Source organism: Paramisgurnus dabryanus, chromosome 16, assembly GCF_030506205.2.
Source record: "Paramisgurnus dabryanus chromosome 16, PD_genome_1.1, whole genome shotgun sequence".
Taxonomy (NCBI): Eukaryota; Metazoa; Chordata; class Actinopteri; order Cypriniformes; family Cobitidae; genus Paramisgurnus; species Paramisgurnus dabryanus.
Window position 1 is genome coordinate 32325358 of NC_133352.1, and position 24918 is coordinate 32350275.

The 24918-nt window shown below is 35.5% G+C and overlaps 1 protein-coding gene and 1 long non-coding RNA gene across 4 annotated transcripts in view; one reads left to right on the forward strand and one right to left on the reverse strand.

Annotated features, from left to right (window-relative positions):
- nrg2b (neuregulin 2b) overlaps positions 1-24918 on the reverse strand; it is a 113511-nt gene that overhangs the window by 12532 nt on the left and 76061 nt on the right. Inside the window, exons 4-6 of one of the 2 annotated variants that reach the window (XM_065275245.2) lie at positions 9865-9985; positions 3840-3898; positions 264-287 (exon numbers count right to left, since the gene is read on the reverse strand). In XM_065275245.2, coding sequence (XP_065131317.1) covers positions 264-287; positions 3840-3898; positions 9865-9985 — 204 coding nt within the window. The remainder of the gene's footprint in view (positions 1-263; positions 288-3839; positions 3899-9864; positions 9986-24918) is intronic. The other variant, XM_065275246.2, reaches the window with a different exon arrangement.
- LOC135762129 (uncharacterized) lies at positions 19482-23024 on the forward strand. 2 transcript variants are annotated; one of them, XR_010538704.2, is made up of 6 exons: positions 19482-19742; positions 20440-20585; positions 20921-21018; positions 21159-21244; positions 21325-21439; positions 21579-23024. It is a non-coding gene; the product is annotated as an uncharacterized lncRNA (long non-coding RNA). The 2 variants fall into 2 exon arrangements; XR_010538698.2 differs by having other exon boundaries at positions 19482-20585.

Consider the following 24918-nt stretch of genomic DNA (forward strand, 5'->3'; position numbering starts at 1 on the left):
CGGCGTGTTGTATAACTATAAATATACAAAAATGAACCACCCCAAAGTAAATAAGTATGTATCCACATGCCTAATGTGTATCTTTCAATATCCCTGAAATGAGTGTCGCTTTGTCAAAGCGGAAAAAGAAGCTGATGATGTATTTGCGTACATCATTTAGGACAAATAAAACAGAACGGGACGAATCCTCATGTGGAAAAGCTCAAGCTATGCCATAAAAATATGTCATGAACTAAACAATCAAACAAATAGTAACTTCATACCCATGATTTCAATTCCAAGATGCTCTGCCAATGCAGAAAGTTGACAAGAAAAAACAAGAAAACAGGTTTCAGGTAAAATTGTCCACTTGTTCAGGTATAGCGGCGATACACTAGTATGCGATTAGTAGTGTTGTTTGTTTGGTTTTGTTTGAGACACTGAGGTAAGTGACTGTACGTTCCAGTAACAGACACACAATGCAGACAAACATTGGCCAACTCCATATTCCCCATGAAACGAAATCAAACAAAAATACCAATAAACAACACAACACCTTTCTCGTTGATAACACGTAAGCGAGCGTGCGAATGCATGCAGACAGTCAAACTTACTGCCATATTTACTAGACCTCATTTCTGTGTTTAAAGTTTAAGAAAAACAAACACACAAACAAAGCCATTAAAATGAAAAGCACAATGTACAACACAAAAATACTCGGTCAAGTAAGGATGAATGCTAACACAAACTGAAGGCTTTTATTTGGTCACAGCATTTAATTTTAACTATTTTATTTCCAACACCATCAGCAAATGTGCAGCATTTTAAACATATTTTTATTGTATGCGTCATCTTAAAGGCATCTTTAAAACTCTACTACCAAAACAGAGAGGTCAAAGGATAGAGATTAAAGTTCATGCATCATGCTTCGAGCTCAAACATTGCAAATTGTAAAGAAATACCTTGGGTTTAAAACGGCACATTTAAAGGAATAGTTCACCCAAAAATGAAAATGTATTCACCCTAAAGTTATTTCAAACCTGTATAAAATTCTTTGTTCTGCTGAACGCAAAGGAAGATATTTTGAAGAACGTTTTGAAGAACATCTGGAGCACCACTGACTTCTATAGAAAAAAATAATACTGGAAGTAAATGGTGCCCCTGATCTGTTTGAATAATTGCAAGAATAGCCCTATTGAGATCAATACACTTCTTTGTTCTGCTGAACGCAAAGGAAGATCTTTTGAAAAATGTTTTGAAGAACATCTGGAGCACCATTGACTTCTATAGAAAAAAATTATACTGGAAGTGAATGGTGCCCCTGATCTATTTGAATTTATTGCAAGAATAGCCCTATTGAGATCAATACACTTCTTTGTTCTGCTGAACACAAAGGAAGATATTTTGAAGAATGTTTTGAAGAACATCTGGAGCACCATTGACTTCTATAGAAAATAATAATACTGGAAGTGAATGGTGCCCCTGATCTGTTTGAATTTATTGCAAGAATAGCCCTATTGAGATCAATACACTTCTTTGCTCTGCTGAACGCAAAGGAAAATATTTTGAAGAATGTTTTGAAGAACATCTGGAGCACCATTGACTTCTATAGAAAAAAATTACTTGAAGTGAATGGTGCCCCTGATCTATTTGAATTTATTGCAAGAATAGCCCAATTGAGATCAATACACTTCTTTGTTCTGCTGAACACAAAGGAAGATATTTTGAAGAATGTTTTGAAGAACATCTGGAGCACCATTGACTTCTATAGAAAATAATAATACTGGAAGTGAATAGTGCCCCTGATCTGTTTTAATTATTGCAAGAATAGCCTCTTGAGATCAATACACTTCTTTGCTCTGCTGAACGCAAAGGAAGAAATTTTGAAGAATGTTTCGAAGAACATCTGGAGCACCATTGACTTCTATAGAAAAAAATTATACTGGAAGTGAATGGTGCCCCTGATCTGTTTGAATTTATTGCAAGAATAGCCCTATTGAGATCAATACACTTCTTTGCTCTGCTGAACGCAAAGGAAAATATTTTGAAGAATGTTTTGAAGAACATCTGGAGCACCATTGACTTCTATAGAAAAAAATTACTGGAAGTGAATGGTGCCCCTGATCTATTTGAATTTATTGCAAGAATAGCCCAATTGAGATCAATACACTTCTTTGTTCTGCTGAACACAAAGGAAGATATTTTGAAGAAGGTTTTGAAGAACATCTGGAGCACCATTGACTTCTATAGAAAAAAATTATACTGGAAGTGAATGGTGCCCCTGATCTGTTTTAATTATTGCAAGAATAGCCTCTTGAGATCAATACACTTCTTTGCTCTGCTGAACGCAAAGGAAGAAATTTTGAAGAATGTTTCGAAGAACATCTGGAGCACCATTGACTTCTATAAAAAAAATTATACTGGAAGTGAATGGTGCCCCTGATCTGTTTGAATTTATTGCAAGAATAGCCCTATTGGGATCAATACACTTCTTTGCTCTGCTGAACGCAAAGGAAAATATTTTGAAGAATGTTTTGAAGAACATCTGGAGCACCATTGACTTCTATAGAAAAAAATTACTGGAAGTGAATGGTGCCCCTGATCTATTTGAATTTATTGCAAGAATAGCCCAATTGAGATCAATACACTTCTTTGTTCTGCTGAACGCAAAGGAAGATATTTTGAAAAATGTTTTGAAGAACATCTGGAGCACCATTGACTTCTATAGAAAAAAATTATACTGGAAGTGAATGGTGCCCCAGATCTGTTTGAATAATTGCAAGAATAGCCTCTTGAGATCAATACACTTCTTTGTTCTGCTGAACGCAAAGGAAGATATTTTGAAGAAGGTTTTGAAGAACATCTGGAGCACCATTGACTTCTATAGAAAAAAATTATACTGGAAGTGAATGGTGCCCCTGAATAAAGAAACTCAAACAGGTTTAGAGCAACACGAGGGTTAGTAAATGGGTGAACTATCCCTTTAAAAGTGCTGTTTTGAACACAAGGTTTATCTTTATATTGTTAACCTGTTTTTTTCTCCCAATTTAAAGTTTTGGGTGAACTATGCCTTTAACATTAACTGTTACATTGCTGATGATGACCACAGAAAATAATATTATACAGCATAGAAAAAAACGCACAAGCTTTTTGAATAAAAGCCGTAATGTGCCTAATTTACATGGACATTTTATTTAAACAATGACATTCTTGGTCTTACATAAAGGCACTGAAAATTTTCTCGCCTGGCAACAATTATTGCTATCATGATCTGTAGAAAGTTTCCTTTAACATTTCTTAAATATAAATGGGTGCGAACAGCATGGAGGTTTGTGAACGTTGCACAATTTTACATAGAAAGGAGTCGTGTTTGACCCGTAGGCTTTCATCATAAGTGCATTACTGCGAATACATTTCACTTGTATTTATAAACTGGGTGACAAATCGAAATTATTTTCTGTGGAAATCGACAGCACGCCACTTACATTGAACCCAGAGGATCCTTTAAATGTAATAAACGAGTCCCTATCAAGCATATAATGAATATGTCCGCTGGAATAAGTTTACACCTTAGTCTTTATTAACACTATATCTCATTAAATCGAAGTAGCTCTGATCTATGTGAACCTAATCTAGTTTTTCTGCTTCGTTTGCCCTATTTACCATCTTCAAATGCACTATTGTTAATTTCATTTGCATTTAATATCATTTTAAGCCATCCACTCGAATGACATCTCAATCCAATAGACAAATGGAGGCAGACACTATACATGCAGTACATGCACAAACATACGTCATAGGCAACATGCAGCTGTCTAAAGGCATAAAGACAGACGGACAGGAAGAAGAAATGAACATACTGTAAAAACCGGCCATAACGGAGGTTTGACAGCGTTCACCGGTAAAGTCATTTGGACACCTGATGAAGGGAAACAGGAGGGAGGAGACAGAAACATGAGGAAGGAGGGAGGGAGAGAGAGACATGCAGTTAGAACAACAAAGAGCTCATCTTCCACCTGATGATGTCATCATCACTGTGATGTCACAGGGCCCATAACCTAGGAGAGAGGTCAGGTCATTTATTGTCATCAGAATTCATTTAAAGGATTAGTCAATTTTCTTAAAAAAAAAAAATCCAGATAATTTACTCACCACCATGTCATCCAAAATGTTGATGTCTTACTTTTTTCAGTGGAGAAGAAATGATGTTTTTTGAAGAAAACATTCCAGGATTTTTCTGATTGTAATGGACTTTTATAGAGTCCAACACGTTACAGTTTTAATGCAGTTTAAAATTGCAGTTTCAAAGGACTCTAAACAATCCAACATGAGGCATGAGGGTCTTATCTAGCGAAACGATTGTCATTTTTGACAAGAAAAATAAAAAATATGCACTTTTTAAACACAACTTCTTGTCTATCTCCGGTCCTGTGATGCGCCAGACGACCTCACGCAATACGTCATCATGTCAAGAGTTCACGGATAACAAATGCGAAACTACGCCCCAGTGTGGAGAAAGAGGACTGTTCCAACGTTGTTGTATGTGCAAAGACACTAATTAATGTCTTTGTGTCAGTTTTATTGTTTAAAATGCTCCGCAAATGTGCATTTCATACATGTAACACGTGACCTTTCGACGGCATTACGCAAAGACGAGAAAGTGTCTTTTTTCAGTGTCTGTTTTCTTGTTAAAAATGACAATCGTTTCGCTAGATAAGACCCGTATGCCTCGTTTGGGATTGTTTAGAGTCCTTTGAAGCTGCGTTGAAACTGCAATTTTATAATGCATTAAAACTGTTACGTGTTGGGGTCCATTAAAGTCCATTAAAATTAGAAAAATCCTGGAATGTTTTCCTCAAAAAACATAATTTCTTCTTGACTGAACAAAGAAAGACCTCAACATTTTGGATGACATGGTGGTGAGTTAATTATCCGGATTTTTTTTAAGAAAATTGACTAATACTTTAATTTTCTCACGAGCCACAGTAACACACATAACAATCTGAATAGAGACAATACACTGACTTCTGATGCTTTTTATACATGTATGATGATCAAAAGTTGATTACTTCACAGTTAGCATTTTAGATTTAGTTAAGAATATAATAGGTAATGTCGTACATTTAATATTCAATTCAACCATAATACAAACTACATATACAGAAGATTCAATGATGTCAAAGATAAACGTCATCTCAATCCTCTAACTAAATCACTGTGTCTGGAAAGCCGAAAACAGCCCATACTATTTCCAAGCCAGTCAGTGTTTCCCTAAGGGACATTAACCCTTTCAAATGCTCTGTTCGGTAAATTAAAAAGATTGACTCGACAAGTCAGAGTTTAAAGGATGACGTCTCCCCAAAGGGTTTGATCTTTAAACAGCTTTAATGGCTTTGTTTCTCTTCCTTTAAAAAATTGGAGTAGACGCAGTAAATCTAAACTGTCCTTGCCAAAATGGCTGATAAGGACAAAGCATTGTGTCTCTTGTAGCGGGGGGGGGACTACAAAGCATATCTATTGATATCGGCAGTATACATTGACAGAGTTGATTGAAGACACAGTAGAGCCAGAACGCCCCTCACAGACCCTCGGCCAGCCCATCATTTACTCGAGCTCTCTCTGGACTTTTCAATTACATTTCAAGGAGTCTCTAAATTTCCTTTTTGGCAAAAAATCATAGTGTAAACCCACTATGTTTCAGAAACAAATATGTTTAAGATGTTTCAGAAAAAATAGCAGTTGTATGAGGCTTTTCAATTCCACCTCTTGTTTACCGAAAATAAATTCTACATCCTGTTTGTTCCCCTGATATTTTTCATTATTGCACTTTATTTCTCAGTACAAACGTGCTATCCGAAAAAATATAAAAATCTGTGAAAATGATAGCGATCTATTCTACAATTAGCTAAATTTATGTTATTATTGGTTATTATGTGCAAGATTTGTTTGATATGTTATTTTACATGCAAAGAGTAATGTCAATAGTCTTTGCATGTCAGAAAGGAAGACATTCTTAAATTTGGAACTTTGTCCAATTTTGTCAGAATTGTAAAACCAAGTAAATTGACAAAATTAAAAAAAGTTACATCATATTTTTTTTTAAGTTAAAGTTTCCAGATTAAAGTAAATTGAATCAAATAGTGAGCCTTTTTACTTAAAGCTCATCTATCTTTTCCATGGCTTTAAAGGTGCAATATGTAACTTTTAGAGGAATCTTTTGACAAAAATGCAATATAATATACATAACTATATTATCAGTGGTGTATAAAGACCTTACATCAGTGGTTCTCAAACTAGGGGCCGTGAGATGGTGCCAGGGGGGCCCCAGTTTTATGACATTTTATAAAATACATTAATTTATCATAAAAAAATTATGCTACTAACCAAAAGTACTACTTTGAATAATTTAATATGTTTTTTATTAAAAAGTTGAGTTTTAGAATTGTTTTTTGTTTTAAACTTTCTTCAGGTGGGGCGCGAAGGAATGCCCCGTACAAAAGGGGGGGACGCTGAACTGTACATAATGCCTTACATATGAACTGTATTGTTTTTATTACCTTAGAATAAGTTGTTTTTATCTAAATACACCGTGGGCCCATATACATTGAAGTCACCTTTTCACGCTACCATGTTTCTACAGTAACCCTAAACAGACAAACTACTTAAAAGAGTGTGTTTTGTCTAGGGGTGTGCCGGTTTCAGAATTGGTGATGACGGTTATGACGTGAGTCAAATGTGACGGTTCATCACATAACCGTCTGTGGGGGGCGTTTTGCTCGTTTAAATGCTCGTGGATTGACGGGAAAGTGTCATTTTACCATAAAATCATGAATGTGATGCCAAGTGTGTTTTAAACAGTAATAACTTTGAACAATTTAACAGAAAGCAATAAAATATTAAAAAAACACTGTTGCCAGAAGACTGCGCTGTCACTCTCTGCCCAGCATAAATTAATCCTCTATCTATCATCTATTTTAATAATCTTCAGAGAAACAGATTTGTGCATTGGGCTTTTTATGTCTGTAATTGTGTCTATATCTGTCATTACATGGACCAGAACAGCACGAAAACAATGTGGATTAAAAGCGTATTGAAGAGGTTTTGCTCATAAATGCAGGTAAAAGAAAGTAATATGAACTTGAGATTGTTATTAAACGCAGCCGGTGTAAAAGCACAATGGCCACGCGCAGCAAACACTCTCCGCAGACGCGCTGCACAGTGCTCACCCGGCGTTTGAATAAACTAGACACTGATTAGCTACTTGCTCTACGTTTCTTTAAAATTAACAGCAAGACAACTAGCAGTGAATGTGCGTTCAAGAGAGTTAGTAGATTAGCATGGGAGGATTTGAACTTGAAAAGCGGAGTGTACTGACGCCTTTCCGCGGTTAAAACAACATTCCTTCTCATGGTCATTCATGTTTAATTGATGCTATAAATTAACTAGAAGGAAGAGATGATTGGAAAGGTGAGACTTTGTTTAATATGTTAAATCTCAAAAGTAACCGAAAAGTAACCTGGTCTGTCCTGTATGTCAGCGCGTTGTCAGTGTCTGCTTCGCTCTGTATTTTTCACTGCATGAGAACGTGAGGGGGCGTGTAACACAGACTGTTAACAGTTGTTTTTAATTAGTATTTAAAAATTCTTTATGATAAAAAATGTTTTAAAAAATATTTTAATAACACGGTTTTGGCGGTTATAGAGTTCTAATGACGGTGTTCAACTATAACCGTCGGTCTTACGGTTATATAATGACCGTCACACCCCTAGTTTTGTCCCTACGTTGTCTCAGTTGATGACGTGTTTGTCCTGTGGCGGCTACCGTAGCTTCTCTATGCGTTTCAAAAGGGATGGGTGAGCTGTGTACTGAGCTATTAGTTACGGTACATTCACACAGGGAGAAAGCATTAACGCTTGACGCAAGGCTTGTCTAAAGTGTGGCCAACAGCCAATCACAGTGGCTGCAACAAAGTCTTGCACAAACCTAACTGGATGGCTCGCAATAGGTTATTTGCATAAGGTGATCTGATTGGCTGACGCACGCATTGCCGCCTGAAAAGTTGAGGAATGTTCAACTTCTGCCACGAGCAACGGCAGTGAAGCAACATTGACGAATCCACAGTTCAGTTCGGCAACGCATGACGTCAACCATTAAAAGTAAATGAGAAGCGTTAACGTGATGGTACTTACTGCTAGATGCAGTGGCGTGTTTACCCACCACGCAAACCACGCAATTGCGTGGGGCCTCGCGGGCTTGGGGGGCCCCCTACTGGCCACAAGGTGTGGGAAAGTATGTCACGTTTATTCAGACCCGAATCTAAGGTACGGATAAAGCACGCGCGAGCGAGAGATGTGGGAGTATGCACGTAGAATAATATTTGCGCTCATCCTCGCGAGGGCACATATAGGCTACTTCATGAGCGAAACTCTACGGGAAAGCGCACCTCTGCTCAGCGCGCACAAATGCAGCCACACAAGTGCTGGAATGAGCGCTCGCTCGACTATCTCTGTACAACATTCACTCGATGGTCAAGTTTACTTTAAAGACTTTGGGCTTCACACCTGTGATTGGTGGTTCGGTTTGATGACACGCATCTTTTGTTCCACACTCGTACAGGTATAAACATGATAAAGACACCACGCAGGGGTTTTAATCACGTCGAAAATAGACGACAAATCATATTCTGTATCTCATCATTGTCATTAAAATATCATCTTTAGTGTATTTCTAGTCTATATGCTTGTTGTATCTCACAGTAAGTTTGTTTTTGCAATATGAACATAAGAGTTTTATGTGATTCCCATCCATAAATTCAAGCAATAACCAACTTACAATGTTGTTTGCTGGTGTTAATTAGTTCAGTTTGTTAGATCAGTATGAATCTTAATCTAATGCTTCCTCTTTTTCCTCATTTAGTTTTTTTTTAGTAAGATTTCCGACACTGAAGTTGCAGTTTTAATTACATTGTTTTAAATACATCCTATAATACATTTGCAAGCAAAATATATATCTGAGAGGGGCGTGAAAATTTTTTTAAACCAAAAATTTTTGTCATACCAAACTAACAATTTAGTGTTATTTTAAGCAGTGTAAAACAAAATAAACCAGGTTTATATATCTCACTTAATTCTATATACTGAATATTATTGTTGTGCAATTCAAATAAAAAACCTTGGGCAATGCTGGGGCATGGGGGCCCCGGTTCTTGGACTTTGCAAAGGGCCACCAAAATGGTAAACACGCCACTGGCTAGATGCCGCTAAAAATCTACACACTGGTCCTTTAAGTTACCAGAACTTAAGTACAAAGGTGCACATTTGAATGCTAATTAAACTCAATGTTTTTCACTTTCATTTACAATATTGTTTGTTGAATTAATTTATTTGAGTGTGTGCCTAATCTGCAAATAGTTCAAGTTAAATAAAATGAGTTTCCTTTTTATAATATTTATTTATAAAAGAAATTTTTTGTAGTAATTAAATAAAACTATTAAATTATTTTGAGTATTTGAGTTTAACGTGAAGTCACTTATTTCTGACCTCTACTGAACCATGTCACCTAAAAAAGGCCAAAGTGAAAAAACCCAGAAGAGCTTATAAATGTATAATTGTATCATGTACAGCATTTGCAGGCAACAGCGCACATGAACTGTGAAAGAAACCATTAAGTAACATCACAGGAAAAGTAAGCAGATGCTATAGAAAGATATTTCATTCAAATCTTCTAAACTTATCTATAAACCGCACAAAGATCAAACATAGTAATACATATTTATACAAGGTAAATGTATTATTTGGAACAATATGATGTCAAACTGTACAAATAACAGAAAAAATTGTGTGATTGTTGAGAGTTAAAAGTGTAGTATGAATGTGTGTTACTTACTTGCAGGACAACTGATTTATACCATGTATGAAATAACAGTCTCCTCCATTAACGCAGTAGGTTTTCTCTGTATCATTGCACTTCCTGGCGTGACTCGAGCCTGGAGACAATGTGGTGGTTACTATAGAAACACAAAGACACAGAGAAACCGAGATGAGCATCACACGTTGTGACAATGCAGAAAAGTATCAATGGCTGTGTTCACAATGAAATGCTAGTGTAGTGCCTACTACAGCCAGTACTCTGCAGTATACAGTGCTTACTCTATTTATAGTATAATATCATGTAATGCAGTATGCAACAATATGCTTCAAACTGTACTTACTGTATGTACCATTACTGTCACATCACCCCACTTCTTTGCATGTTTCGTTATATACAATAAGTGGCATACATTTTAAAGAGCACCTATTTCATTGCTAAAAACAACGTTATTTTCTATATTTGGTATAATACAATGTGTTGGCGTGGTTTATGATTAAAAAAACTCCAGATTTCCCTCTCTTCCTGAAACGCACAGATTTTCTACAAAACTCATCAATTTGAAAAGCTCTGTGTCCTTGATTGGCCAACTAATCTATAAGTTGTGATTGGCCTGTCGTCAGTCTTATATGATGCTCCTTACCATGTTTGAAAGATTGAGGGCCCTATTTTAACGATCTAAGCGCATTGTCTAAAGCGCACAGCGCAGCGTCTAAATGAGCGTGTCCGAATCCACTTTTGCTAATTTAACGACGGGAAAATGGTTTGTGCGCCGAGCGCATGGTCGAAAAGGGTTGATCCTATTTTTTTAATGATTAATGGAAGTATTTTGGGCGTAACGTGCAATAAACAAAAGAGAGTCTCAGCTCTCATCCCCTTTAAAAGCCAGTTGCGCTGGCGCTATGTCTAATCCCTATTTAGATGACAGACTTTGTAAACTGATAAACTAAGCGGAGGAAGAAGATCCCCAGTGTAAGATTAATGTTAAATAATTGTGTTGTTTTTCACTTGTATTGAAATTGTTATTTTTTATTAAAACCTTTAAAACCCGTTTTCTTTTAGTCATGGAAGTAAAAAGCAGGCTTTTAATTGCTTTAAATGTACGGCTATCCAATATCATCAAAAAATAATTTACAAGTATGTAAGAAAAGGTTTGTACTGTAAAAATACTTTATTTGTTACAAACAGGAGATAAAGAATTTACAAACGGCTCTCCTCATGTTTCAGCACTTTGGACAGCGTCAGTTTTTTTTAAGCAAAGAGTTTTTTTAAGCATTACTTAAAAATGTTTCTCATCTCACCATATCCACAGGTACAGAGTCATCATATACAATAAATCCGTGAGGTAGCATAAAAAAAAACATTTAAAACAGATGCATTTATTTAAAGCAAAGCATTTATTTACTTACCAGGCTACAGGTGAAGCAGCTCTTTGCGCCTTCTAACGTCTCATAATTACTCCTTTTATGTCCAAGAGACTCAATAATAATCTTTTACATTCAATCCTTTAATCTTTCATATTTAAAAGCATTTTTGTGCTACTGTGCATTCATGTATGTGTTAAGCAAACCCGCGTTGTCGCCCCGTTTAGGCGCATATTACTAATGCGCTCTTTAAATAACAAAAAAACATATTGCGCCATTGACTTTAGACCAGGTTTTTGTTGGTCAATGGCGTAGTCTATTTTAGTTGCCTCAAAATAGCAACGCGCCAACAATGCGCCTGAACACACCTCGTTTTCAGACCAGAACGCCCATGGGCGCAAAAGGGGGCGCAAATGCATTTTCTATTCAAACAACGCGGCGCTAAACGTGAAAATTATAATTGCGCAGGGTGGAAACTAGCAAAAGACACTTGCGTCGCGCATTGCGCTGCATTGCGCCGGGTGTAGGATAGAGCCCTGAGTCACAATGGGTTGTTAACAAGAGATATTATATTATAAAAATGTCAGTCTTGTCTACATCACCAATCCCAGGAAGTAAACTGTTGCCTTCAATCGTGTGTTTGTTGTAGTCCAAGAAAAAAGATTTAAGTTGGAGACGATAACTTGAGTCATCATTTACTTTGGGGTTTGTACCTTTTGCATATCATTAACATGTACTAATACACACTTACAGACCAAAGGAAATGTAAAATTGTGAATGGAACCATAGGTGCCCTTTAAGAGTTCAGATGCATTTGACATGTTTTCAGTCTCTTTTGTTCAGGTTTAGTAATTTTATTTTAATGGCAATGAAAAGATTATTAGTCAGTCATTGAAATGCCTTATTTTCAAAAATGTCAAACAAATTTGACTGTCTTTCACTGCAAAAAAGTGCATACAAGCTTTTTTGGCAAAAATCTCCACGTCTAAAAAAGTCTCCAGTCACTCTTGGTCCTTTCTGAATAAAGGTAAAAGACTCAAAAGTTCAATATCCTAATTTTACACATTGTTCTGTTTTGGAAAATGTTGTTGATCATTTAGACAAGAACATTTGCATAGTATGCATAGTACACTTACTGTAGTACACAGAAAAAACTAAAACTGCAGTCTGTCTGACATTTTAAACAAAAAACTCATTCAAGATACATGACAGTTGTTTTGTTTAGAGTTTACATCTCGATCACTAGATAGCATTCTTCTTATCTCTGAACTTAAACAGTGACAAAAAGTACTTGCATAGGGGTCCGCCATAATTTATTTTGCTAGGGTTTGCATATGGAGGAGACAGCTTTCCTAAAATGATATCCCATTACATTCCTAAAATAGTAAATATAATCCCAAAAATCCCAATACATCAACTCTTGTTACAGTACTGCAACATATTGCATAGCAACACATGTATCGAGAGAGATTCTTGGCAATACACAACACTAGTATCTTACATTTATTTTACCCAGAATGACTTAATAAACATGCATTATTGCACACTTCAGAGTAAACACAGACTGTTTTTTGTACCTGGATTAAAAATATTACTCCAATATGGTGACTTAAAACATGCACACGCACACACACAGTTCACAAGTCACTGTATCGTTGTGTATATAAACCAAAGTGAGACACACGCTGCCAATACACATGGCAGATGGAAAGATGTTCACGCAGACATCACTGGCTTGCAGCCACATGGAAGGTTTCGATTTTCTGCAGTCTGTCAGACTCACGGAGAATCAAGCTGTGCACTGCAGACTCAAGCACATCACATCTGAACCTCTGCAGACATACAGTACAATAGAGATGGGTAAACGGCGATTTAAACGTCTGCCCTGGCAAACAGCCAGTGAGAAGAATCCTAAAGTACTGCATACTGAGCTGTGTGTACTCTGTTTTTTTGTATACTGCATAAATACTGTTTTCTAACAATAGTATGTGAAACTGACAACAAGGATTGTGTTCAAGTGTGCACAATACAGAAGTGGGTTGTATAGAATTTTGACAGTCCGACCAAATAAGAGTCACACTGATATTAGACCAGGTCAAGGCATTTGTGCCATACAGTATTGCATTCAGTATTCACACTTTTTTTTACATATGTGCAGGACTTGACATTAACACCCGCCAAATGCGGGTAAATTTCACCTGTGGCAGGTAAGACAGCCCCTCCCACTAGCCACTTTGGCGGGTTGAATATATTTTTTAAATTGTAGTTTTCTTTAAAACCATGTGAAATAATGAACAGAGCGCGGTGTGACGCTATGAAACTACAACTCCCATGAGCACTCCCTGCACCAAGTTCAAGTTTTTTTTTTACCTTGGAGAGCTCCGGCGCTCTGGGTGGATTTGCAAACACACGGGACGCAGAAACGCACACTTTGTGCAAGAGGAAATATTTATGCGACTGCATTAAAGACATTTAAGCACCCCTGCATCCGTTTTTAACACAGTATATTCACTACAAGCTACTTTATTTATGTCTTTTACGGCACTGCATGACATTCTTACTTAGTATTACTAGTAAGTCTAGTTTTTAGACAAAAAATATACAATTTAAGTGAATTTGTGCTTGAAACAAGCAAAAAAATCTGCCAATGGGGTAAACAATTTTTTCTTAAATTAAATGTTTAAGAGAAAAGTTCAAGATTTTTTTTCTTACCCCAGTGACAGATTGTTTTTCATGCAGCTAAATATATGATATGATCTGTCAAGCCCTGCATATGTGGTAGGAATGGGACGATTACCGGTTTCACGATTAACCACAATAAAATGTCCTGACGATTAGTATTAGCGTTTCAAATTTTATTATCGTTACAACCGTGTTTGATTACTGTAATTTTAAAAATTCGCGGTAAATCCTGTCCAGCCAGAATCAGTTTGACGCAGGCGCGCACATACAACATTGTTTTTTGCACAAGGCGGCATTTAAGTGATAATGTATTGTATTCATTCACAGTAAACTTATTAGACAGATTTATTTGTTTTTTTACCACAGAAATAATTTCAGGGACATTAAATATTTAATTGTGATTTTAAAAAATAAAACTTAAAAAAAAAAATCAGTGAACATTTCCATCTCATTTGAACAAAACCATGATAATTTTGATAACCGTGATAACTTTGGTCACTATAATCATAATATAAAATTTTCATTCCGTCCCATCTCTAATATGTGGTCCTGAATATATTCAATACATACAGAAAATGTGCATACTGCGTACAATAGAGTATGAAATTACAATTTCAAACATAAACTGAAATAATAAAGGTTAAAAGAGAATGAAAAATAAAGAAATAGAAGGATAAAGAAAATGTGTGACCCTGGACCACAAAACAGTCTTTTTCAGTCATTTTTAAATAAATAGGCTTTCCATTGATGTATATGGTTTGTTAGGATAGGACTATATTTGGCCGATATACAACTATTTGAAAATCTGAAATCTGAGGGTGCAAAAATAAAATTGTCTTTGAAATTGTCCACGTGAAGCCTTTAGCAACACATTTTACTAATGATAAATACATTTTTTATATGTTTACAGTAGGGAATTTACAAAATATCTTCATGGTTTTTAATTAATATCCTTAATAAAATTGAGAATTTTGACCCATACAATGTATTGTTGTTTACTGCTACATACCCATGTGACTTAAGACTGTTTTTTTGGTGCAGAGTCACATACTGTATACAAAATAGTGCATTAACATCCATAAAGAATAAAGAACTTGATCAGTGGATCAGGAAGGAAAAACTGTAATCAAAGGAATATAGCATCCATCAAATTAAAGAGACCCAATTATCTCAGGATGTGAGTAGCTAAACACAGCACAAAAACAGTAGCAAACAAACAAGATAGAGAGAGAGAGAGAGAGAGAGAGAGAGAGAGAGAGAGAGAGAGAGAGAGAGAGAGAGAGAGAGAGAGAGAGAGAGTGAGAGAGAGAGAGAGAGAGAGAGAGAGAGAGAGAGAGCGCAAGTGAGCGAGCGAACGAGAGAGCGAGCGAAAGAGAGCGAGATTAATATGACATTGAATGTCCTGCCCTCTTAAATATTGACCTGGAGACTGGTGCTGGTTTGTGGGAGTGATGCCTGTGCGTGTTCATGTCATCGCGGTCCATATATATTTCTGGTTCAACATCCTGACAACCAATCAGACTGTATGGCTTACACCAATTTGAGTCATCCTATTATTTACCCAACATATGTCGTCACTAATACACTACAGCGTAACAAAATCTGCATTTGTCCCAAACCTATGCATTTCTATCCTCCTGTGTACTAATTAGTGACGTCAAAGTGTGCCAACAAACTGTTGTAGCTCTGTCTGGGACTCTAGATGCACATTTCATCTGATGCTTACGCTTTAAACTGCACATAACAGCAAATCGTGCTTAGCGCATGCAAAAAAATTACATTAAACTAAAAACTGCATCTTGTATTAAATTTAAAGAATAGACGACACAGCATATGTCTTTTGTTTCATTGAATAAGCACGATGCATGTTATCTACTGTACCTAATAACTCATTCATTTGCATGACACTTAATAAATAAATAAATAAATGACTAAAATAAATAAATGACACTTTTAACTCCAGCTGAAGGTCACGTCAATGTCGCATTTTAACTTAATAAAAATGCAACAGAAAATCATATGAGTGATTCTCGGAAAATTAGACTTATAAGGTGTCATGAAACATTTTGATAAAAAAATTTAATGCAAAGTAAGAAAATCAAAATAAGAAGCATACAGTTACAAACATCTCTTCATGTACTATTTTGCACATGATTTCAAATGACATCATACAAACCAATTTTATTGTTTTTTCCACATTTAAGGGGAACATTTTCATTACCGCAACGTGTCCATGACTGAATTTGGGTTCTTTGCCATGGAAATATTTATAATAAAAAAATCTAAAAAATAAACAGCTTTACTGCATGTTATAAACATTTACAGTAAAGAAACATGTGGTATTTGCTGATCATTGGTAAATGTAGAGACAATAATAAGGAATATAAATGTGTCCAAGACCAATTGTCTCATCCACCGCAACAATTTTTTATCATTGTTTAAGCCCTCAAGGAACTAGCATTTTTTTGAAAAATATGTTGGAAGGGACTTAATTGACTGTGACACACAAGATGGCTACCAGGTAAGCAGTTCTTATTTTTGCAGATAAAAATTTTAATTTTGTTTGTCATACTACATAGACAACTTTTTAGTTCTCATTACCGAAACATGAGTTTGTAAATGCATATATTTATTGTAATATCATGTTGCGGTAATGATAATTTTTTATAATAATAATAAAAAAAAATTTAAATAATTTTATAGGAAATATGTTTTAAATCCTCTAAAAATAATGGTTTTAGTAAGCTCAGACCTTAATCTTATATATGCAAAAAAATTGGCATCAAGTTTTTTTTATTATGATACTGGAAACGGATTTCGTGAGAATCACCCATATATGAAACTGTCAAAAGTGTCAAATCTACCAAAGATGACTTTCTGCAAACATGGTGACATTCAGTGATGAAAAGTGACTCATACGCATTCACGTTTAAGCAAATATAATGCAACCATGACTTAAAGGTTCCCAAATTAGAAAGAAATAAAGCCAATGTTTACACTCCACCTACACTAAATTGCATACTGTAGCATGGTTTAAACTCTTATATTCTTTTCTAGGCACAAGGATGTAGATTTGGTAAGAACATTGGTGGTTGAAGAGTTAACTGTACATGTTTTCATTAATCACTGTATAAATATTGGAGGGTTGTATTTTTGATTATGGGGCGTATACGCCCCTGGATAGGAAACATCTGTCCAACACCTGCAAGGCTAATGCTAACAATATAATTTTTTCTCTCATCTTTATGAAATCTTTTATAAAACACCCTCGGTCAGAAGTCAGGGGTACTAACATCAGACTATCTCACATCAGACTTTCCCACAATTCAGTGCATGATTAGCAAACAGGAAATGGTGGATCACTTGTACCAACAGGAAACAGCACTATCTTTATCATATTTATCTCAATGATTAGGCTTTCTTTATAATGTAATATGCATGGATGTACAGTAGCTCTGCAATTGTGTGTGTGTATGTGTGTGCAGATCATGACTATACAACCATCAAAAAGATCTCAGTGGGCAATGAGACCACACCATGCGATCTTCAACAGGAGAGAAACACCACCTGAGCTCTGCCATTTCTTAACAAGCTCATTAACTCATTAACACACACACAAAACCAGACCAAGAGGAGAGAGGGAGAGAAAGAGAGAGACAAATGGGAAATACTGTGTACCGAGGGACGTCTCAGAGTTCACAAGCCTTGTGTCACTTAAGGTCACCCATTCATTCTAGAAGTGAAGAACATGAGAATTAAATCGTACAGTTTGTCGTCTTCTGCGCAGTGAATGTGTGCGCGCCATTGGATGGCAAATGTTGTCAGCCAATAAACATTTCATATAAGACTCAGTGTTTGTTTAAGGAGAAAAAAGTGTACATTAGAAAGTATACTTGTTCATCAGATTAGCATTTGGATTTGAGATATGAAAATCCACATATACAGTAATCACAAATGACTGTGATTGGCTAATACTGACCAGCACGAAGATAAGTAACAAGTATTGTGTGACAACCCCAACTATGTGACTGTTACAGTAGCTGCGTTTACATTACCCTTCAAATTGCGCAGTTTTTATGCTTTTTTTTCGGAAAAAGGAATATATTGCAAAACTGCAATGGACTTTTTTGCATTTACAGGTCACCTGATGTGCGTAAAAGTCACATGATCATGCTTTTAAAATGGCATGGCATGTTTGGTTAAGGGACAAAGCAGAAGAGGTGTTCCACTTAAAGGGACAGTAAGTAGGATTTTCCCCCATGTAGTTGTGAAATTTTATTTTGCATTCAAACGAATAGTGCTCTCTAGCGCCTCACGTTTCCTCACTGATCTCCTTGTCCGTTTCAGCTGGTTCACGTGTTCTGAATGAAAACGCATTGTGGAAACACATTGGTAGGCTAGTGCTTTTTGTCCCTCTATGCTATTATAGTTTATCAGTATGTCGGAACGACATGGAAGCCTCCTTGGACTTACCCATTCAATGTAAGTAAAAAGAAATTCAAAGCTTACAAAGAATTTTGGCAGAGGTCATTTGACACAGAGGAGGACATATTTATGAATAAAGACTTTGATTTTGATTAATATAACACTTAAAATCCTACTTACTGCCCCTTTAATGTGGGGTCAAAATACGATTCGGGAGTTTACTGCTCTGTATGCTTTTCAGTCGTTTTCATAGTATTTTGATGTCATCCTCATGTCGGCCTGCGTGGCGCTGTACATTCTTTGGTAAAAAATTAGTATTTAACTCTTTCCCCGCCTTTGACGAGCTATCTTGTCGACTAGAAAAACATTTGCATGAAAAACGTGTCCCTGATGATTTTTTATGATTATCTGTAATACCGCGATTATACACTTGATAGCGCACTTACCCAATTTATAAAAATACTAAAGCAAAAAAATATTTATTAATTTTACACTATGTGTATAATCGTTCTGAATCTGATCTCTAACAAAATTTCTTTAAAAAATGCAATTATTTTAGCTTTTTGCTAAAAAAAGGATTTTTGAAGTAAAATACCCATATTTAAAAAAATATATAGATAGGATGAAACGTTTGTTGGTTTATTGTTTGTTTGAAAGCAGATGGTATGTTTATATATTTTTAGAAAAAAAAATGTGGAAGGCATTTTGTGAAACTTTTGTAAAAATCACAAAAAATGCTGGCGGGGAATAAGTTAATTACTACTTACTAATTACATGTTCAATCACGTAATTAGATTACTGTACAAATTACTCTCTCCAAAAAGTATTTCATTACTTATTAGTAGTGGTGCAACGGATCGCAGTTGATCCGTGATCCGTACGGATCACGACCCACGGTTCGGCTCGCATGTGATTCGCGGATTAATACGCAAATTTAAATAGGGAAAGTTTATCATTTGTAAGTATTATAAAGGTTTGCAAATGTTAACATTCAAGTGATTTTAAACAGTTTAACTGCAAAACGGCGCTAAAGTGATCAGTTTACTTTACGCACAAACGCACGCGTGCGGTTGAATGCGTCCGGTCCAGCTCGAGGTCCATCATCCTTCAAAGATCAGAACTCTTGATGTTTAAATTTCAGAGAGTTGCGCTACTCTCTCTCATACTGTACACAGCAAAATCACCAGTGTTAAATTTTCAGGGATGGTGTTAAATACACAGTGTTGATGCTGTTTTAACACTATCTGGTAATAAAATAACACTGCCATTGCTAGGCCAGTGTTATATTCACGACAGTGTCAGTGTAAAACAAGGGTGTTATCAGATTTCACTCTGAGCGGTGTAAATCAAGCCACGCCTCCACTAAACATATCCTGTCAGGGATTTTACCGCCATTTTCTTTCACAGGAGGACTGAAGAGATCAGGTAAATCAGTCTCATAATATTCACATGGTTTAGCTAAATTAAACTGTTATTTCTCTGTATGACTCTACGCAGCCATATTCCAAAAAACCTAAATAAGATATTTTTCCCATTTTATTTCCCCTTTGTTCGTTATTTGGTTCAGTTTAATCAGAGCTACCTTGTGTTACGTTGTTCCCTTGTTAGTTTAGTATAAAGTTAAACTGCTAGCTAAAAGTTTAAAACCAAGAAGGATAATATTAACAGGAGATATGAACGAAAGAATTGAACCATGATAAAACGCGACATGCACTACAAATTGAAGGTATGAAATTAAGTTAAATGAAAGCTCGTTTATTCACCATATGATGCTCGTTATAAGGTAATCATATAGGCTAGATACCGTGAGTTAACGAGGTCGTTTACATGCACGTGAGTGCACTGATATCGGTTAATTATTCAAATTACTGAAAAACACGGAGAAAACCGCAACCGCATCGTCATATGTTTTTTAAGATGTATGCAAACAGGGGAAATATCGCCAAACCAACAATTAATTTGACCAAAACCCCACAATATATCATCATTTGTATGCACAGATTGGATGCATTGTGTGTTGTAAGCTTTTCGTGGCGCTAGATGTCAGACAGATGCAAATGGCAAATACATACGAAAGTGTAAAACGTGTATGGCGAACATTTGTTTTTTTCTGTCATTATAGATGCTAGTTTGATGAAAGTTCACACTGAGTGCTTCAAATCATTCAGAAGAGATGCTGTTTTTAGGGCAGTTTATTAAAGAAGACCTAACATGGATGACTTCCAATGAGAAACGACTGCTAATACTTATATAAATTCATTACAGAAGGTAAGTTTATATATTTATACATATAAATCATTTTATTTGACATAACTGAACAGTTAACCAATCTTTTTAGTATATGTAGTTTTGTACATATTATTATTATTATTATTATTATTATTATTAATCTGGAAAGAAACTCACATGACCTGCTGCCAACTTTAATAAAAATATATTATCTTCTCATACATCGTTTTGCTATTGATGTCATATTAAATAGCAATCAAATTGATTACTATTTTGAAAATGTATAAATGAAGATTCATATTGTCTTGAGTGCTGTTTTTAATATAAAAAGAATGTTGAGTTTTCAGAGTCTTTATTGTCTTTTTTTGTGATAGGACCCTACCAGACTATATTTGAATACGGCATACCCATGAATTCTGGAACTGTTATTCCTTAACCCAGTTTGGAGGATAAGAGCTTACCAACTAGTTATGTGAGTACACACAGTACATTTGTACTGTACACTGTCTCTAACATGATTTATTATACTGAGATGATTTTGATTCAAATAACGGTTAAAACTGCACCCTTTTTGGTATTTTCTTGACTCTTTTTGTCTTTGAAAATCTGCAGAAATATGCTGAGGTGATGTATTGCAAAATAGCCAACATACAACAATATGGATGACCCTCTGTCTGGTCAACAGGAGTTTAAATATGGTAAGTGTACATGGGTTTGCTACTTTTACGGTTTTAAAGTTTAACTGTATACTCATGGTGTTTAAATTCTGTTTTGCTAGGACGGGACAGTGATGTGGCAGCTCTTCCCTGGCTCATTCACCTCTTGCCTTCATTTGTGAAAGGAAGAAAGACTGGAGAGGGTCAATGTGCAACTGAAGCTACTGATTGTGCTGTGTAAGTTTTTTAGTATTTTGTTCTAGTTATTTATTCAGCAGTTAGTTTGCTTGCATTGTTCACCCCATGTAAATGCATACAAGTTCATAAATACACATCAAATACATTGATCAAATACACTCTTTTAAAACACACTTAGGTGATGTGCATCAATCCATGCTTTGAGGTGGATGAATCAGCACATCCCTGCCTGCACTGCGTTGGGAACAGAAGTTGCATCCAGAATTTTTGCATCATTCTGGACCAAAAAGCCATTCCCTCCATGATGAAGACCACTGATGCAGCCTTCCACTACATCATGAGTAAAACAACTACAGAACTAAATACCAGGTTGGAACGTATTTAAGAAAAATGAAACGTCTTTTGAATTGAAATGTCTGTTTTGTTATGGAAAAATCTTTAGTATTGTGAAGGATAAGCATTTCTGCCTGCCAGTAAGGTAATTGCAGTGTATTTTAATGTTCAAGTTTTGAGTAGGGTGGCTAATTTTTTTAACTCTCATTTGATATATTAAAGACCTTATAATAAGTGGTTTTCATGTCACTGCGCTGTGGTATAAGAAACTTTCATTATTCCATACTGTATTCTGTATTCTAATTGTAGCTGAGGTATTTAAATAAGCAGTATTAAATGCAAAGTGTTGTGTGTATCAATGTAAATATTAAATGTGATGTACTTTAATAAAAAGAGGTTTTGCAATATTTCTTGTCATTTGTCTTTTATAGAAACAACCCATTAGCAACAAAAGTGGCTATTAATCAGTATTTTAACACTTAACATTGTTGAATTCACATTACACCGGTGTTGACTTTAAATTAGGAGTGTTAATTTTTAACACTGTATTTCTGTGCCAACACCAGTGTAGTGTGGAAACAACAATGAATAGTGTTGAACAAAGTGTAAAATTTAACAATATTGAGTGTTAAATTAACATATAATGAGTGTTGTTAAATTAACACTACACTTTTGACTAAATTAACACAGTGTAGTGTGGACACATATACACACTTTTCCAGTGTTAAATTTGACACCCTGGGTGTTATTTTAACACCAGTGATTTTGCTGTGTAGTGTATTAAAATACATTTGGCTAATAGAGCAATGAAAAACAACGTAACGTTTTTATGTGGGACGACTGTAATGCTGCGCCGTCTGTAATTCGCCCTCTGTCTGTGTCTGTGCGCTCGTTTAAGGGGACTCGGTAGTGCACAAACGGAGAGATGCAGTCTGTGCATATTTGGTCTTAAAGAGACAGTAAGCTCAATTGACCTACTTAAGTCTGTGTCATTAATGTTAATCAAAGAACCCAAGACAAAGAGAAAATCACTGCTGAAGCTTTAAAAAAATAATAATTACATTTAATTAATACAATAAATGCAGTGTTATTATTCATTTGATTTCTGTAACTAATGATTTTAGACCTTACTTAATGTGCAACCTTGTTCTTTTTATAAATGTTTGTAATTTCTTGATTTGTTATTAGAATTTTCCCATACTTTTTTTTTGCTGATCCGAAAAATGATCCGATCCGTGCCTCAAAATCCGTAATGTGATCCGAACCGTGAGTTTTGTGATCCGTTGCACCCCTACTTATTAGTAATTACTTTCTAAATCTTATTTAGTAAACGATACAAAGATTGGCTTAAAACGGTTTGAATAAGTAAAAAAAAATCAATTTATGTGGTCACACTTTTTAAGGTTCAATTCTCACTATTAACTAACTTTTAACTACTTTTGCCTCCATATACTCCCAATTACTGCTTATTAATACCTAGCATAGTTCTTAAGTTTAAGTATTGGTAGGAATTGGGTAGGATTAAGGATGTAGAATAAGGTTTTGCAGAATCAGGCATTAATATGTGCTTTTTAAGTGCTAATAAACAGCCAATATCAGAGTAATATTAATGCTAATAATAACCAACAAGTTAATAGTGAGAATTGGAAACTACACTACTATTATTGTTATTAACTCAACAAAGTATTTAAAGTGAGAGAGATACATAACATCAGACTTAAAATTTTGCCAGCGCCAGCATTTTTCATGATTTTCACAAAAGTTTATGCCTTCCAGAAAATGTTCTTCTTTAAATATATTAACAAACAATATATCAAAAGAAAGAACAGACCTGCTGCTTTCAAAAAAAAAAAACTGTTTAATCCTACCTTCATTAGTTCTCTTTTTATCACCTCTCAAATATGGGTACTTGGGTAGGTTTCTTCAAAAACTCCCATTTTTGAGCAAAAAGCTGAGATAATTCCATGTTTGTGAAGGTTGTTTGAATGGGATCAGATGTAGAGCGATCTTTAAAACATACATGGAGTTCTTTCTCTTTCACCTGGTGGATAATAGCGGTATTGCGGAAAGCCGGAAATTCTCGTCATTGGCAGGGAAGCGTTTTCTCTTAATTGACGAGATTGACGAGATAGGGGCGGCAGTGGCTCAGTGGTTCATGTAGGTTGTCTACAAATCGGAAGGTTGGTGGTCCAATCCCCGGCTCCACCTGACCAAGTGTCGAGGTGTCCTTGAGCAGACACCTAACCCCAGCTGCTCCCGACGAGCTGGATGGCGCCTTGCATGGCTGACGTCGCCGTCGGTGTATGAATGTGTGTGTGAATGGGTGAATGTGAGGCAATATTGTAAAGCGCTTTGGATGGCCATGGGTCTATGAAAGCGCTATATAAATGCAGTCCATTTACCATTTACCATTTACCAGATATCTTGTTAATGGCGGCGAAAAAGTTAAATTCAAGGAAAAAGTAAGTAAATTACAGTAACTAATTCCTTAATAGTTATACCCAACTAATCGAATACACCTGTCGAATGACTTCTCACCAGACAACAATGATGCTAGAGCATCTGTATCTCAAAACAAAGACCATACACACTGATGCTAAACCCGTAGACCTTTTAAACAATGTAAAGTAATTTTAATATTATTAATGTTTGTAGACAGTAGGCTATATAGATATTTTTGGCAGCGTTAAAAAAACTGACGTCATCCCGCACCCGAACTAGTGCGCATCGAGAGGTTAACTCTTTCCCTTTTATCTCGTCAACTAAGAGAAAACATTTGCATGAAAAATGTGTTCCTGATGATTTTTTATGATTAAAACCAACTTTTTATGGTTAACTAACTTTTTTATGGTTAATTAACTACTTTTTCCTCAATATACTCCTAATTACTGCTTATAAATACTTAGGATCGTATTTCTTAAGTTTAAGTATTGGTTGGAATTGGGTAGGATTAAGGATGTAGAATAAGGTTTTACAGAATCAGGCATTAATATGTGCTTTTAAGTACTAATTAACAGCTAATATCTCAGTAATATTAATGCTAATAACCAACCAGTTAATAGTGAGAATTGGAAACTACACTTCTATTATTGTTATTAACTCAACAAAGTATTTAAAGTGTGAAGGATACATAAAAAAATGCGTTTTAACATTAGACTTAAAATTTTATTGTTAAATTCAAGGAA